Source organism: Aquila chrysaetos, chromosome 13 (genome assembly GCF_900496995.4).
Source record: "Aquila chrysaetos chrysaetos chromosome 13, bAquChr1.4, whole genome shotgun sequence".
NCBI lineage: Eukaryota > Metazoa > Chordata > Aves > Accipitriformes > Accipitridae > Aquila > Aquila chrysaetos.
Window position 1 is genome coordinate 3,832,458 of NC_044016.1, and position 15,090 is coordinate 3,847,547.

A 15,090-nucleotide genomic window follows, 5' to 3' on the forward strand; every position below is an offset into this window, starting at 1 on the left:
AAAGAGAAGATGATCTCGTGTTTCTAAGCCAAGACTCACTGGATTGCCAACCCAGTGGAGAACTTGGAAGGCTCACCCCTGCAGCACCCTGCCAGATCGGCTTTTAGAGAACCTAAGGCTATTCGAAGCATTGTCATCAAGTTTTAAACTGAATGAAAAATGCAAAAGCTACCAATAAAACCTACCAGAAATTCAACAGCCTGTTTTCACTTCTCCGCTCCTTCTCCACTACTTTCAGCTTTTTCACTACTCTAGGTCCTCCTAGTCTCACTGCCAGAAGAGTACGGACTGGTGCTTGCCCAAGTACAACCTCGTGTTCAAGCTGTTTACAAAAGCACCCAGTACACAGCACTGATCTGGCACATACTGACCAATTCTTGTACCAAAGCAATGCAAAGGCTGAGCACTCCTAACTTCATGGTATCCTCCGCACTTCAGTTTATCTAGTAGCAGTTGGAAAGGAACAGGAAAAAAGGTTGCTTCTGGTAAAAGTCCCAAAATTCAAAGGGTTTTTTTCCCTGAAAAGATGAACATGAGTCTGAGACAAACCATGGATAAGAACTAGTCTGGATGTTCTCTGATCAGACCTGAGACAGACTTCCCACTAAATACTAAGTGTAGACCACTATTGATACAGTGCCTCATTAAGCCAACATCTCTGCAGTCACTAGTTTACCGCCTTATTCAAGAGTTAGACGGATAAACTCTTGATATACCCTGCCAAAAATAATACCCCTCAAGATGGGTAACTAAAGAAGTCTTTGTGGAGAAACCAGTAAATTGACAGTGTTCCTTCATCTTTTACAATATTCTGTCAACACTAAGCAAGACAAGTGGCAAGTTACTCAAAAGCCTTCAAAGGTTTTAATTTCCATTAGATATATATATAAATAAATATAAAACCTCGATATTTTAAGATTACTAAACAAGATTATGATGTATATTATGAATACTTATTACAGTTACCTCCAAGTGTCTGTTGAGATGTCCAACGTTTCTTACAGCTAATACATTTTAATTCATAAGGAATACTTCCTCCAGATGGACACCCAAAATTAAACACAAAACCCAGACCAAGGCAATACGTACTTGTGTCATTAAAAGGTACTTTTTCACTGATTATGCATAGAGATTCTTCCAGTCTACTGCCCAAAGCTGCTTGAAGATTCTTTAACTGTTGCTGGCTAAATAACAAAAAGACAAACGAAAAACCACACACACACACACATTGTAAACCTTTAAAATTTTATCTGTATCACCAACACCACAGCTCACCATAAGCATCCATTGAGTGTATAGGTGTTTGTCTCTTTCTAGAAGTTAGACAGAAGTAAGACATTAGGAATAATTTTTCCTCCTTTATGTCATATTTAATACATGACATTGTATTTTAATCCCTAACAAAAGCAGGATTTACAACAATTTATTGCATCTTTCACTAAGTTCCATTCTTGAGAAGCTCAACTTACTTCAGAGTTAATTTTTACATTATTTTCCAATTCTGCAATTATTGTATAAGCTATATGAAGGTATTCTTTTCTACTGGAATTTGAATGGCAATACAAAAGGGCCTTTAAATTAGTTACTATATATCCGATGCAGTATTCCAATAGGCAAGTAGTGAGTTGTGGGTAATTCCGTTAACTGTCATATCACTATTAGAAATACCTCACAAACTTTTCAAAGCCCCATATTTAAACACTGCTATGATATGGCCCACTCCCACAAGACTCGGCAATTATGTTTCTGATGCATTCTCAAGTGATTTTTCACTAGATCTGCTTCACTTGCATTTGATTCTGTATATAGATGTGAACATAAGTTCTTAAGATTACTAGTATTTTTAGTATAGATTCTTAAGATGAACAGTAACATATTCCAGCATTATATACATATGTCAACAAAGATTAATGCATATTGATTCAGACCAAATTCCACACCTTACCCAACTTAGGCCCCCAAATTCTTCACTGTTTTGCTTCCCATTTGACATCTAGAACTCCTGCACATATAGTGGAGGGTGGGGGGAAGGTGTCAAAGTGACAGTTTCTTCCTTTTTTACAAAAACATTTGACACATGAAAATTTATCAGGACTAACAAGGAAAAGAATCCAAAATAGAAAAGCAAGGTATGAAGAAACTAGCCAATAAGTAGCTCATACACATTAATAAATACTTCTCTTGAAGAGCAGTTCCAAAATTGCACAGAAACTGTACAACATGGACTGCAGTAGCATTGGGCATGATAGAAACTAAACTCAAAGACAAACTGCAAAAGTATGGATGTTTCCTTTTTGTACTATAAAGGAATGGCAAACAAGTAGTTTGTTATGTTTTGTTTTACATTGTCCTTTAATTTTCAAGGCATGCTGGCTGTCAAGTCATGTATTGCCTGGCTTTCCTGAATAAAGCGTGGGTGTCAGAGGCAAATGGATCCCTTCCCCTGAAAGAGTGGGGAAAAAAGAGCAGTACTCTCAACGACATCTTCTGTCATGTGTTCATTAGATACCGATTTCAGTGTTTAAAATACTTAAGTGTCATGCTTTATTATTTTTAAAAAGCTTCCCTTCTTAAATGGTAGGGACAATTTCTTACAATGACATTAATTACCCAGTCATCACAGAATAGAACAAACAAGCTCTGAACCGAATAGCAGCAGATTAAGACTACACTGTTTTTCAAACACCACAAAAAAAGCAAATGGCAGCAGAACACAGCTTTCATCCTCTTTTGCAAGTCATTCCTAGTGAAACCCTGACCTGTATTAGAGGAGAGTTATTGGAATTCAAGTATCTTTGCATCCATCAAAATAATTAAAATATGTACTTCAGGGTTACCATTTGAAAGAATGAACTCTACATCTGATCATTCACTATGCATTTTATCCATTACATTAAAGATCTATATCACCACATATACCTTTTAAAAAGGCACCTTAATAATGAACTTCAGAGAAGTGCACCCTAATTTGATTTGGCCCACAGTCCTCAAATTCTTCCAATTTTCTACAACTTGTCTTCAAGACAATGAAGGTTTTCCAAAATTAACAATACAATCCTTTAACAAAAACTTTCACATATTCTAGCTGAGCGCATTACACCTGAAGCAAAAGTGATTGTTCAAGAAGCTTTTGGGGTGGAGGGGGATCTTCAAAACTCTTTTCAGTCAGTTGTCTCAGCATACCTACCCAAGCTTTGTTTTTAGAAGCAGTTTGTAAAGGCTTGCATGTCTTTGTTTCATACAAGTTCAGTAGTTTCTTTACTTTTTATAGCATTCCATTACAAATTAATTCTTCAAGCTTTCATCAACTTCACAGCTACTTAAAATAGCTTGGCGACAAAACTGCTCTTACTGAAAGCTGAATCTGTGGAATTGATTGTCTAGTTACATACTTGGCAGAAGGAACAGGGGGCTGACCTGCACAGTCTTGATGTTAATGTGCTGTTGCCCAATATTTTAAGTTTTATCAAAGTTGGGGTGGGGGGTGGGAGGAGTGTGTGTCTTTTTTTTAAAGTATGATTCTCTAAAAATAATCTGGTTAATCTTTTACAGCAGTTATTTCTTTAAATCAATTTTTCATTATATTAAATAAAAACACTTACCATTCTTCGGTTCGAAGCCTACAGTCCTTAGCTTCTCTTTCTAGTGTCTGAGACTTGATCTTTATGCAAGAAGATAATCTCACAATGTAAGTACTGACACAGCAAGACATTTAATTTCAAAACTTTTCAAACTTGCAAGTAAGACAAAACTCCTTACTTCTAATTTGGCTTTATCATTCTGCAGCTTTTCTATGGTATCCGTGTATTTCCTCGTTAAACTGTCCACCACAGCTTGATGCTGGGCAGCATCAGTTTCCAAAACCTCAAGTCTAGTTCTTAGCTCCGTTTCCAAACGTTTGTGCTGCTCATCTGCTTCAAAGAACTAAAAGAAGAAAAGCAGAGCTCATATGAAAGCTTCATTTTACTATGGAATCTAGTCCTATGAGTTACACCAATTTAATTAGCCAGTCCACGTTAATAACAAGTACTAGTTCTCAGACAAATAGAAATTTTATGATGACATTTACGGAGAAAAAGATTCAGGAACAAGTACTTTGTGTTTATTAAAGTTTGGTAGTACCAAGCATTCCTTAAATATACTTCCGATTAATAGTACACATCTGAAAAATTAAACTTGAGCCATAAGGTTTTTCAAGTTTTCTAAACCAAAGTGAAATGCATTCCATTTCGGTAAAGTAATTCCTGACTTCATCATAGCAACTTGCAGAATTTTAAGGCAATTCTGAAACAGTTAGTGAATTAAAAAGAAGTTTCCACCCAGTACCAATTATACGGCTATTTTCAGTAGAGTAGCTAACTGTCACCAAAAGTTAAAAATCTAAATGAGAAAACATGTACTACATGAGTTATTCCACGTACTCTCTTAATCTGAAGTAGAAATTTTCTCATTTGCCCAGTGAACATCTTTATAATCAAGCTATCCGATCTAATCTACTGTTTTGCATACAACTAAGCTTTTAAACTCACTAGTTTTCAGATGGCATTTTATTTTCTCTATCTTTGTGTGACCAGTTTTCTGAACTAAAAAGAAAGGCTAAAAAAGTTTCACTCACGAGTATATGTAGTCGTTCATTCTCTTCTATCTTCTTCTGAAGATCTTCATTGAAGACACTTTTCTGCTCTTGACTCAACTGAGATGAGGATTCTGCACTTTTCTAAAAGAAAGAAAATGCATTCATTACCTCCAGGCCTCTGGAGGTATCCCAAAGCCCATCCCCAAGTATATGAAAACACTTCCTATCACTAATTCTCAATAGAGGCACACGAGTATGGACCTTACTTACATTGCCTAATATATCGAAAGGTACACATATTGCACACAGCATGAACCTAAAAGCAGCACTTTTTCCTTCACATTGTTGTTGCTGTATAACAGTAGAATGCTAACTCGATAAGGACTCAGGAAAGCCTCTACTCAGGCATCACATTCACACACACATGAAATTGCTTGTATGGGCAGATGCCCATTCGACATCATTTGAATCTTGCATGATTCCACATAGTCAGTGATATGAAAACCTACACAGGCGGGCTTATTTGGTTTGGTAGCTACATGTAAGGCGAACCTGCCCCCACCAAGCATCCAGGTGTAAGCTGGTCTGGTCTCAGCAGGCACCAGGAACAATCACTGAAAGTGCACTATCCCATGGCAGGCTGTAGCACACGGTGGCACTGGAAAACACAGGGTCTTCACTGTCCACCAACTACCCTCAGAATATAGACATCTCTCTGCCAACTGTTTCCTCATTTTTCACCCATTTCGTTCAAAAGACTCAGAGACCACCAGTGAATCCCACACTGCTTCTCTGCTCTACCACACTGCTAAACAAAGGTAGTACCATCACCAAAAAAAATGGAGACTGTTTACATTTAAACTTAACACCGAACTTCAGGTGTTTCGGACAGCTAGGACAGCTAAGCCACCTCTGCATTTGATGTCAGCCCACGAACTACGATACCTGAGATATGGGCATATGTTCTCCTCCTTCTAAAAGGATTGCAGTCTGACACAGATCATCTATCCAAATTTTAATCTAAATAGTCTTAGATGTGATTTACACGGTGTCCCAATGGTAAGTCTCTGAAGTAAGGGTGACATGGAACTTAGTGGGGGGGTGTTCAACACAATGTACGTGCTCAGTGAGGTCCTGTAGATAAAACTAAAGGGAACATCCTTAAAAGGTAGGACAAACACTTCTTAAAAAAAAAAAAAAAAACACCAAGAAATACAGAACTGTGCATTCTGACAGCTGAACAGGAAAGAAAGTCAGTGGCAATGGTTTGCAAAGCTACTCAAGCCAGGCTGAGGTCCTTCAAAATTTGGAAACATGTCTAGTGAATCAGTAAGTTATATAACATGAAATAAAAGAACAGAAGGGTCAAACTGCATTTTGAAGAATGATCTACTATGGTGCATGAATAATGTAAGTGAGAGGTACTATGCTGCCAAGGAACTGGATAGCAAAAAAAAAATGCAAAAGAGTTTAGGGAAGAAGTAAGGAAGATTATCATATTACTATCAGTTGAATGATTTCTTTAATGTCAGTCTTGATAGCTACAGCATTTTGGGAGCTAACCAAAAAGAAAAGATGACAGTAATTAAGAGGTGTTTCCTCCTAAGAGGAAGGTAGCAAAGGATGCTTGAGAATTATTTAAGTCCAGACACACCACCCCTGGCATTCTGATGTTACCTACAGAAGACATGGCTGATCTTAGACAGAACATGATATGACCAGGTTTAATCAGCAAGCGTTTTGGCAGAGAAATGTCACAGTACTGAAATTATTCTGTCATTTTGAAAAAACATACGGAATACTAGCTAAAAATTTAGATTTCAAAGAATTTGACAAGATTCACAGAAGAGACAACTAGAACAGCTACAATCACAGGCTGAAGAGTTAACTATCAACATCAAAATTACAAAGCAAGGAGGTGGGGATAGGAAATGAGGGGTGATCAGTTTCCTTCACAGTAGTTGATTAATCACAGAGCTCCACGATCTTTCCCGGCTGTTTGAACACTTAATAAATATCTGGAAAGGGAGACAGCAATTCAGTATCAGTTAGTTGATGCACTAGAAAGAGAAGTGCAGAACTACTTAGCACATAATATATGTATCAATACCTGCTTTGTGGGTATTTTCACTCACATCAGTTATAACACAAGTTCTGACAAAAACATTCAGCTCAACCCTTGACACAAAGCAACTACTGCTAGAAATCAGGATAAGACATTGACAGGTGAGGAGCAGACATCTGCTAAGCAAGTTTTTTTTGCCTTTAGCACATACCTTGTTCTTCTTGCCCCTAGCTTCACTTAATGCAAGTTCATCTTGAAGTAACTCCACCCGCTTGGCAAGTTGCTGATTTCGAAAGGTCAAGCTGTCCATTTCTTGTTGCAGTTTTCTCAGTGATTGATCCTTCATCTTCAGTTGCTCCTGAATGACCAAAAAGTTTAATTTTAAAACTTCCACACTTAGTCTCACACATGCTTCCAACAAGAAGCATCACATTAAAAAACTAACACATTAAAAAATAGCTTTCTTCACTATTTGAACACTGAAGAGGCAAAAAGTATTGCTTTGAAACTTAAAAACAGATTTCACTTTCTTGAGCTGCCCACAGATGACACTCCAAGTAGGTACTTCATTCTACAACTTAATCACCAAGAAGCAACCTTTCACTTTTACAAAGTCAGCACCTACAGAGAACAATGAAAACTAGTTGCAAAACAGAAATTCTTTTACTAAATCAAGTTCCTTCTTTATTCTTTTAATCACAATACTTTGAGTAAAAAGTATTCCCATTTACCCATCTTGTCACAGCTTAATACATCTGACATGAGCAGTTTTTAGATTACCTTCAGAGAGGCAGAGTTTGCTTGCTCATCTACAACCCCTTTTTTCAGTACTTGGTTCTGAGCTCGAAGCTGAAAAATAAGAGATGCCAATAACTATGCAAGACAAAGGAATAAATAAAAGCCATTCATTAGAATGTGCATAAAGCGTCATATTCTCTCATGAGAACACCAGATGTGCATGCTTCTTAAAGTATTCTGTTCAGGTAGACAGTAGTGGTATGAGGTTGAAAAAAGGATCCAATTCATACCCTGAATTGCCAAGAAACAAGAAGTTAACTTTACCATCTTGAATATTTTGGTCAAATAGAACATAATTCTTACTCAGTAAGTACCTTGGAAGATTAGTTACTTAAATATAGTTAAGGTTTAAAGAACAGTGAACAAATATGGAAAGTTGCAACTTCTTCCTTGACTAATCAAGTTCTTGCTCATATTCAGTGCTATTTCTGCCTCTCCCCTCTTCTCCCCAAAACTTTTCATGACGGGTTCTGGAACATAAGCACGGTTCACAATAAAGTCAAAACCTGTATTGATTCAAGAAGAGCTTAACTATACTCTAATGCGAAAATACTTATTACTGGTAGCAGCAGGTGACCCAGAGAGAACAACCTGACAAACACTTCAGGAAAATGCATAAAAAGCATAGAAGAAAAAGTCCTCCAAGACTTACTTATATTGTTCACAAATCTGAGCTAAAAATCACTGTGGTGAAAAGCGATACTCAAGAAATCTATTTCCCCGTCACTTCACAGAGTACCTCTACCCTGCAGCAATGAGGATACTGAGAGTTCCATCTTCCCATTCCTTGATAATTGCTTGAATCCTGGCTTCTTCAATGGCAGTTTGTATTCATTTGACATGTCTGAGTCCAGCTGTTGCAGATATAAATTAAAAGGGTTTGTATAGTGTTTGGGAATACCTCTGGCAGATGCATAAAAGGCAAGATTCAATGTAAAACAGCAATGGCTAATCTTTTCAGTCTGATGACTGAACATATTTGAAAGGTCAGAAGTCAGTTGACATTGCTAAGCACAGGCTTTTGCCCTGCAGTATTCCCACTGTGCTGTTCAGGCATCACAAAGGCAAGAGAAGAAAATTGCAAGAGCATCACAGAAAGACTTCCAAGCACAGGGTTTCCCTAGCAAGAAAAAGCAGTGCAGTAGTTTTCTATGCCTTTTTTCTGCCACAGCTACTAATGCAGGAACATGTCAGGTGCAGTGAATGAACTAGCTCAATCATGCTGTATTGAGATACCCAAGCTGAAGTGTGATCCACCAAAGGCTGTCACAAGTTGAAAGAGCCTTTTGACTACTACTTCCATCGGGGTTGTGTGAGAGAGCCAGAAGCTGCAGCTCGAGGCGAAGAAGAGACTCTGAAAATACACATCCTTCTTCTGGACTGCTGTGTGAACTGAGAGGGAGAGCAATCCTTTGGCAGGTACTTCCCTTGGCACTCCTTGAGTATATCAAGCTCTTGTCTACCTCTCCCCTTGGCTTCCACAACATGAGTAAGTGAACAGGCAAATAGGTTCCCAGGGCTACTCTCCATTTCCACCTGCACACAATAAACAGCCAGTTGAAAAACTGACCATTCGCACAAAACGAAGAGTTACCTGCAAAGGGGATCCCACAATGCCCTGGAGTTGTTGCACAAGAAGTGGGACGAGACCAAAAAGTAGTTCCCATAAAGAACCCATGAAACATCACAGGCTAAAAGTTGCAAGATGAAGTTCAAAGAAAGCTTTTGGACACCGTGATACTAAAAGAAAGAGGATCCAGCAGCTGGAACTTTCAGAAGCTATAGTCAAAAGCCCACATTTCAAAGCTTCATTTGGGAATCAAGCAGCAAAGTCCCTCAATTAATTTGTCCCGAACCATTTTTAATCTCCAAGGTACAGCAAAGCCACTGTAGAAAGCAACAAGAAATATGAACTCTGACCTACAAAGCCCCAAAGTGAATTCAGTTTTCTTAAAATGATTTTGTAGAAGCATTAAAAAAAAAGTATCTCTGAACAATTTAGATTCTGTATAGGGTTTTTTTATAGCAGTTCCAAGGTGAATAGTATTTAAAGAAAACATCGTTCTGTAACATAGGGAAAGGTGTCAAATACAGTCAAGTGCTGTGTGCCAAACACTCTGATGTTGGGCTACACAAAACCAAAGTGCTGGCTTTCTTTCCCAAGGCCATTGAAGAACTATGCCATTCAAGACCAACGGTGTCCTCTTCCTTTTAGTGAAGAAACAAGAATGAAAAGTTCTATATTAAGCAAGGCTCCACCATTTAAGAAATCATCTCGAGCATCTTGGAAAAGCATTCTCCGCTATGGGCCAGAAGTCTTTGCAAATACTCTGTTAAGCAGCACCAGAAACGGGAGGCAGAGTCACCTAGGGCAGCTGCAGAAGAATGGGAACAGACATGAGGCAAGTGTGGAATCAAGTGCCCTCACTTCCAAGACACTGCAACACCACTGCAAGCACTACTAACACCACTGAACTCCCACATCCACCAGCCAAAGCAAACTCAAGAGTCCATGGGTAAGATACAAGACCAAAACCTCAACAAATGTTCACACCCAAGAAGATAACTAAGCCTTATGCCTCACTGGGAAGTAGAAACGCAAGGGAAAGCACTGCTAGTTTCACTTCCCTGGCGTGGCTGAACCCATTAGTTGTCCCACTGGCTGCTTTGCAGACAGGGCCACTTTGCCCCTCACGCCAGCTTGCCCAGCCGGCACTCGGCAATACTGTAATTCCCCCGGCACCTGCAAACTCGCACCTCCCCAAGCCTGCCTTCACCTCCTCCTCAAGGAAAAGCAACCTTCGAGCCCGAAACACCTCACGCCGCCACAAAAATCAGCGTTTCAGTCCTGACCAGCTCCCCCCCCCCGCCCTCCCGGCTCCGGCTGGAGCACAGCGCCGAAGGCAGCCAAGCCGGGCGGGAGAGAGTTCACGGCCCCACCGCCCCCACGGCGGCACCGGGGCAGAGCAGGCTGAACGAAGGCACGGGCAGCCCCGCGGGCCGATCGGGGAAGGCCCCCTCCCCTCAGAGAGGCGGCCGTGAAGCGGGTAACGCGCAGGGAGCGGCTGGAGGGAGGGAAGGCACCGGCCGACTCGCGGAGCGTCGGGGACCGGCTCTGGCGCCTGATACCTTGGAGTACTCCTGAGCCAGCTTCTGGTATTTCCCCTGCAGCTCCGCGGCGGCCGCCATCTCCCCGCCGCCGCCGGCCCCTCACACCCGCGAAAGGGCAGACGCACTTCCGGGTTCGGCGCGGCGACGTCACCGCGCCACCCCCCCACGTGCCGAGCGGCGGGGCGGGGCGGAGCTTAAGTGGCCGGCTCCGCCATCTTGACCCAACATCCAAGATGGCGGCACGGAGGAGGGCGGGGCCGTAAGGGGGGGGGGAACGGACCGGGCCACGTGACACCAGTGAGGCGAGCGTAGCCGCCTCTGTTGCCATAGTAACAGGCGGCGCGGCCCCGCGCGGCCTGGAGGCTACGGGGCCCCACCCCGCCCAAAAAAGCACCGGCCGCGCCCGGCGGCAGCAGCGCCCGCCCGGCGGGGTCATGTCGGCGGATCGCGACGCGGGCCAGCGGCGGACGGTGCCCCGGCGCCGTCCCCTTCTTGGGCAGAGCGCCGGGGCCGGTCCCGCGTACTCCCCGCCCGAGGCGAGGCTGTCGCTAGGGGGAGCCCAGGCTCTGCGGCGCCGGGATGCGCGGCGGCCGGGGCGGGGGGAGCGGGTCACCGCGGGCCGCGGAGGCCCCGCCGGTCGCAGGCGCTGGTGTGTGAGGGCGGTTGTTTGAGGGGCTTGCTCCTCAGGCGGAGACCGAGCTTGGGCTGCGTTGCCGGGGGAGAGAGGCAGGCGTGGGACCCGTTACCTGCCTGCGCGGGAAGGAGGCCTGCAGCGGAGAGCGTCGTGCGCGGCTCCTTGGGAGTGCGCTACAGCGGTTGTCTTAACGTAATACACGTAATCCCCACAGAAACTGAGGCCAACGCATCTTCTGCAGGTCCGTAGGTGAAAACATGAAACGAAAGGCAGTTAAGTAATTTCTCACGGTTCGCAACAAGCGAGTGCCAGGGGTGGGGATTAGACGGTGCCAGCACTGGGCGCTTCCTACTACTGCGTTCAACCTTCAGTGCAGTTATAGCCTAATGAAGGCGAACACGGGTAAATCGTCTGTTCCTCCAGTGCCGGCAGTCTTGGGGGTCATTTTGAGTGTCTGCACTCTGTGGTTCCCCAGAGGGGATCCTTCTCTGCTGCCTCCAGCCTGCAGCTCCCTTTGTTTTGGAGCCTTCTTTCAGCTTCTCCACCATTCAGCCACCCTCCTTTAGAAATTGCTTAGACTGTGCTAATTATCTCCTATTTTCTTCTTCTTTATCCTCAGATTTACCAAACATGTAAATGCGTATCATCAGCACTCTTTAAGCAGAATCTGAAGACATCATAATAGGTGTATTTGGTCCTGCCAGATATCCAGCCAATGCAGGATTTTCTTTCTGAAAATGACTGGAAACAGATGTGTAAGGAAAAGAATAGTGAGGGAAAAATGTGATGATACTTCACCAGTATATGCTGAGCATCTGGTGATTTGCAGGTTAAGGGCTTCCTGGTCTAGGATAGAGATGTAACAGCAAATTATTATTTTTGTTCAGTTTCTATGGTATCATTTTTTTCCACTTGATTTCAGCATGGTGTCTTCATGGCCTCTCCTCAGTAGTGGGTAGTGCTAGAGATGCTAAATCATCATTTTCTTACCTCCTTTTCTCTTTGTTTCCCTTAAGTAAGCATAGATAGCGGGTGCCTGTAATGGAAGCTAATCCTTTTCCGTAGTCTTGAGGCTTTGGTGGTGCATGCTATTCTTTTGCTTAGCACAGTAGTGGAGTTGGCAAGCACTAAATATGATATGGTGGCCAGATTAGTAAATATGTTTGTATCTCCACAGGAAGTCTTAATGTTGGAGGACATGTCGCTGATCCATATTGCCAAGAACAGCGACTGCACATTTTTAGGAAGTCTAAAAGGGGAAAAAAGCAAAACACATATTGTCACTATTCATCTAAATGATCTTGCTGCTCTTCTGCGTGACCAGAAGAGCTTAAATAGCAGTACTGGAATAAGAAAGAAGGAAGCTGTAGTTTTTAGCATTAGAGCCATGCTAGACTACTCCTTCCACTCCATTTTGTATTCCCTACAGAAGTTCTTAACAAAGTAAATAGAGTTTGCAAATGCTGTTCAGCACATCAGGGTTAACAGCAACATGGTATGTCCTCACATGTCAGTGCAGTAAATTTTATACTGGGAAATTATTAAAAACATTTACAATTGATTCTAAGCCTGCATTTTTTAGGTTTCCATTTTCTAGGATATGTCTTTCATGAAATGTTAGATTGAAATGCTTTGAACATACTTTGCAAAACACAGAACTCCTGGTTTGCGCTGCATTCAAAGATGCTTTTGTGATAAAATTTTCTTCTTGTATCTGGTGCAGTGAATGCTGGCAGAGAGCTTTCACAGCTGAAAGCTGGGAAAGGGAGCTGAGGGAATTACAGTGCCTAGTTGTAGCAGAATGAATTGCTTTCCCACTAACAACAGTGTTTCTGACTGGGCAGCTAGCATTCAGGGTGGAGGAACACATGATTTATTTGCCTGCATCCATCCAGAATGGCAAGATCCAAATGTACATTATATAGGGCATTTATCATGAGAGGTAATGCCAGTTTCTTAAAACACAAGGGGACAGAGTGAATCAAAAGATGGGTGCTTTTACTGCTTATAGGCTGTAAGGCTGAGAGCTGACTGCACGATTTTTAGGCTCATCAGAACAGCTCTACTTCAGTGTATTTTAAGCATCAGGCCAGCCTCTTAAAGTGGTCCTGTCTTTTACCCAGTTTCTCATGGATCCTGGAGTCCCTGTAATGTTAGGAACATATAATGTTATAATTTATCGCCATTCCATGGTGGTACTTGGTGAACAGCTTGAGTCAAAGTTCCCCAAATATACAGTTAACAAAAGTTATGTGGCTTGGGTTTTGTTTTGGTGGGTTTGTTTTTTTTTTTTTACTTTTTCATAGGAAATTCTCAGATTCATCCTTTTGATTTGTCACTGCAGCCACAGTGCTACTTCCCCTACTTTCAGCTGTGAAAAAATGTCTTTATTGTGCTGTTTCCTTGCAAGCACTTTCTTAATGCTCATCTCTCCCTAGAGAGCAAGGTTGTCCAACCACTGCACCGGAGAGGCGCACAATGCGTGTTGCTGCAGCATGGTGTCGTAATGCTTCCTTGTCAGTGACTCAGTATGTAATTGCAAAGGACTGATCCTGTCATTGGGAGTTCAGAGCGAGAGAGGTCAAGTGAGTGGAATGCCAAGCAGCGTGGGGTGGTTGCCACAGGACCCCCAAAAATACTACCTTCTGCAAATCCACCCACATGAACATAAGTACACGTTACGGCAGCAGAACTTAATGCACGCTAAAACATGATGTGTTCAGCAAAGAAATCCCTTACAAGGGTCGCAGCATTTTTGCTTGTCTTGTTGGCTTTCATGGGGGAGAATGGAGAGCAAAGGATACACAGTGGAACAGAGGCTGTCCTTTTCTGATGTCTGTGCTCAGCAGCTAGTATAATGGGTGTTGAATTTGAGATGCTGTCTCAAGGCAAATAATTTATTTAAGAATTACAGTGATTGTTTCCATATGTTCTATTTTCAAGCTCGTTTATCCTCCCTTCTCTGCTCAAACAGTGCCTTCCCCTCTGTCCAATTAGTCAGAACTTGTACTCACATACCCTGTGAATAGGTGCAGGTAGAGAAATAAACAAAGAATATATTTTGAATCATCCAGGATGTTTTCTGTGCTTTGGGAAAATAAAATTCATTGTCATCACTTATATGCTTACAAGTACTCACAACAAAAGGGGTTCTAAGATCCGGAAAAAATTCAAAAATGATTGGAAGGGAGCCATCTTCAGTCATCAGACTATCACAAGCAATGCATAAACCACATCCTCGGAAGCTGCAAACACCCTAAACTGGTGTTTTGTTTCTGTTATCTTAGCAACGGCAAGTATGAACAGCAGGATATGTGCTCACGATATGCGCTCGTTATTTCTCATGGTGACTCTGTAACAAACCGTTTGTTATATATAACCTTTCACCTCTTTCTAAATCTGATTGTTCTGATAAAACAAAAAAAAAGCCAAGTACTCAAAAAAAAAATGTATATGCATGTACAGATATGCACTTCACAGAACAGTTTCTTTTAATTATTTCTAGTCTTCATTATCATATTTTCAGTGTTGCCCTAGCATTTAAAAATAGAAATGAAAACAAGCCTGTCTCTCGTGTCCCTTCCCAGCCCATAGGATAAATAGCTTGAGTCATCTATAGGGTGTGTGCATGGTCGGGGGAGTGGTGCCTTTGTGTAAAAAGAAATTGCTGAGAACGAGAAGATGGAAAAACTGAGCAGGCAGCTGCCTGTGATAATTCAGAGTTCACTCTGCAGCTCACGTTCCACTTGGGTAAAACACATACCAGCCCTTCGTGCAACAGCAGCAACTTCTGTATCTTCACAGCAAATCCTTACTGATACTTGCTCCATAAAACCACAGAACTTAGTAACAGCTGAAAAAGTTTATGTTTCTTCCTTTTTTTTCGAATGCAGAATTCCCCCTCTT

The 15,090-nt window shown here is 42.0% G+C and overlaps 1 protein-coding gene across 8 annotated transcripts in view; it reads right to left on the bottom strand.

Annotated features, from left to right (window-relative positions):
• Window positions 1-10,688, bottom strand: part of PPP1R21 (protein phosphatase 1 regulatory subunit 21) — a 33,647-nt gene extending 22,959 nt beyond the window's left edge. For 2 of the 8 annotated variants that reach the window (XM_041128182.1, XM_041128189.1), the window contains exons 1-8: window positions 10,569-10,659; window positions 9,034-9,814; window positions 7,422-7,490; window positions 6,853-6,999; window positions 4,616-4,717; window positions 3,760-3,924; window positions 3,603-3,661; window positions 1,090-1,184 (exon numbers count right to left, since the gene is read on the bottom strand). In XM_041128182.1, coding sequence (XP_040984116.1) covers window positions 1,090-1,184; window positions 3,603-3,661; window positions 3,760-3,924; window positions 4,616-4,717; window positions 6,853-6,999; window positions 7,422-7,490; window positions 9,034-9,117 — 721 coding nt within the window. In that variant the 5' untranslated portion in view covers window positions 9,118-9,814; window positions 10,569-10,659. The other 6 variants (XM_030034384.2, XM_041128183.1, XM_041128184.1 and 3 more) reach the window with 5 other exon arrangements.
• Window positions 10,689-15,090: the final 4,402 nt, after the last annotated feature.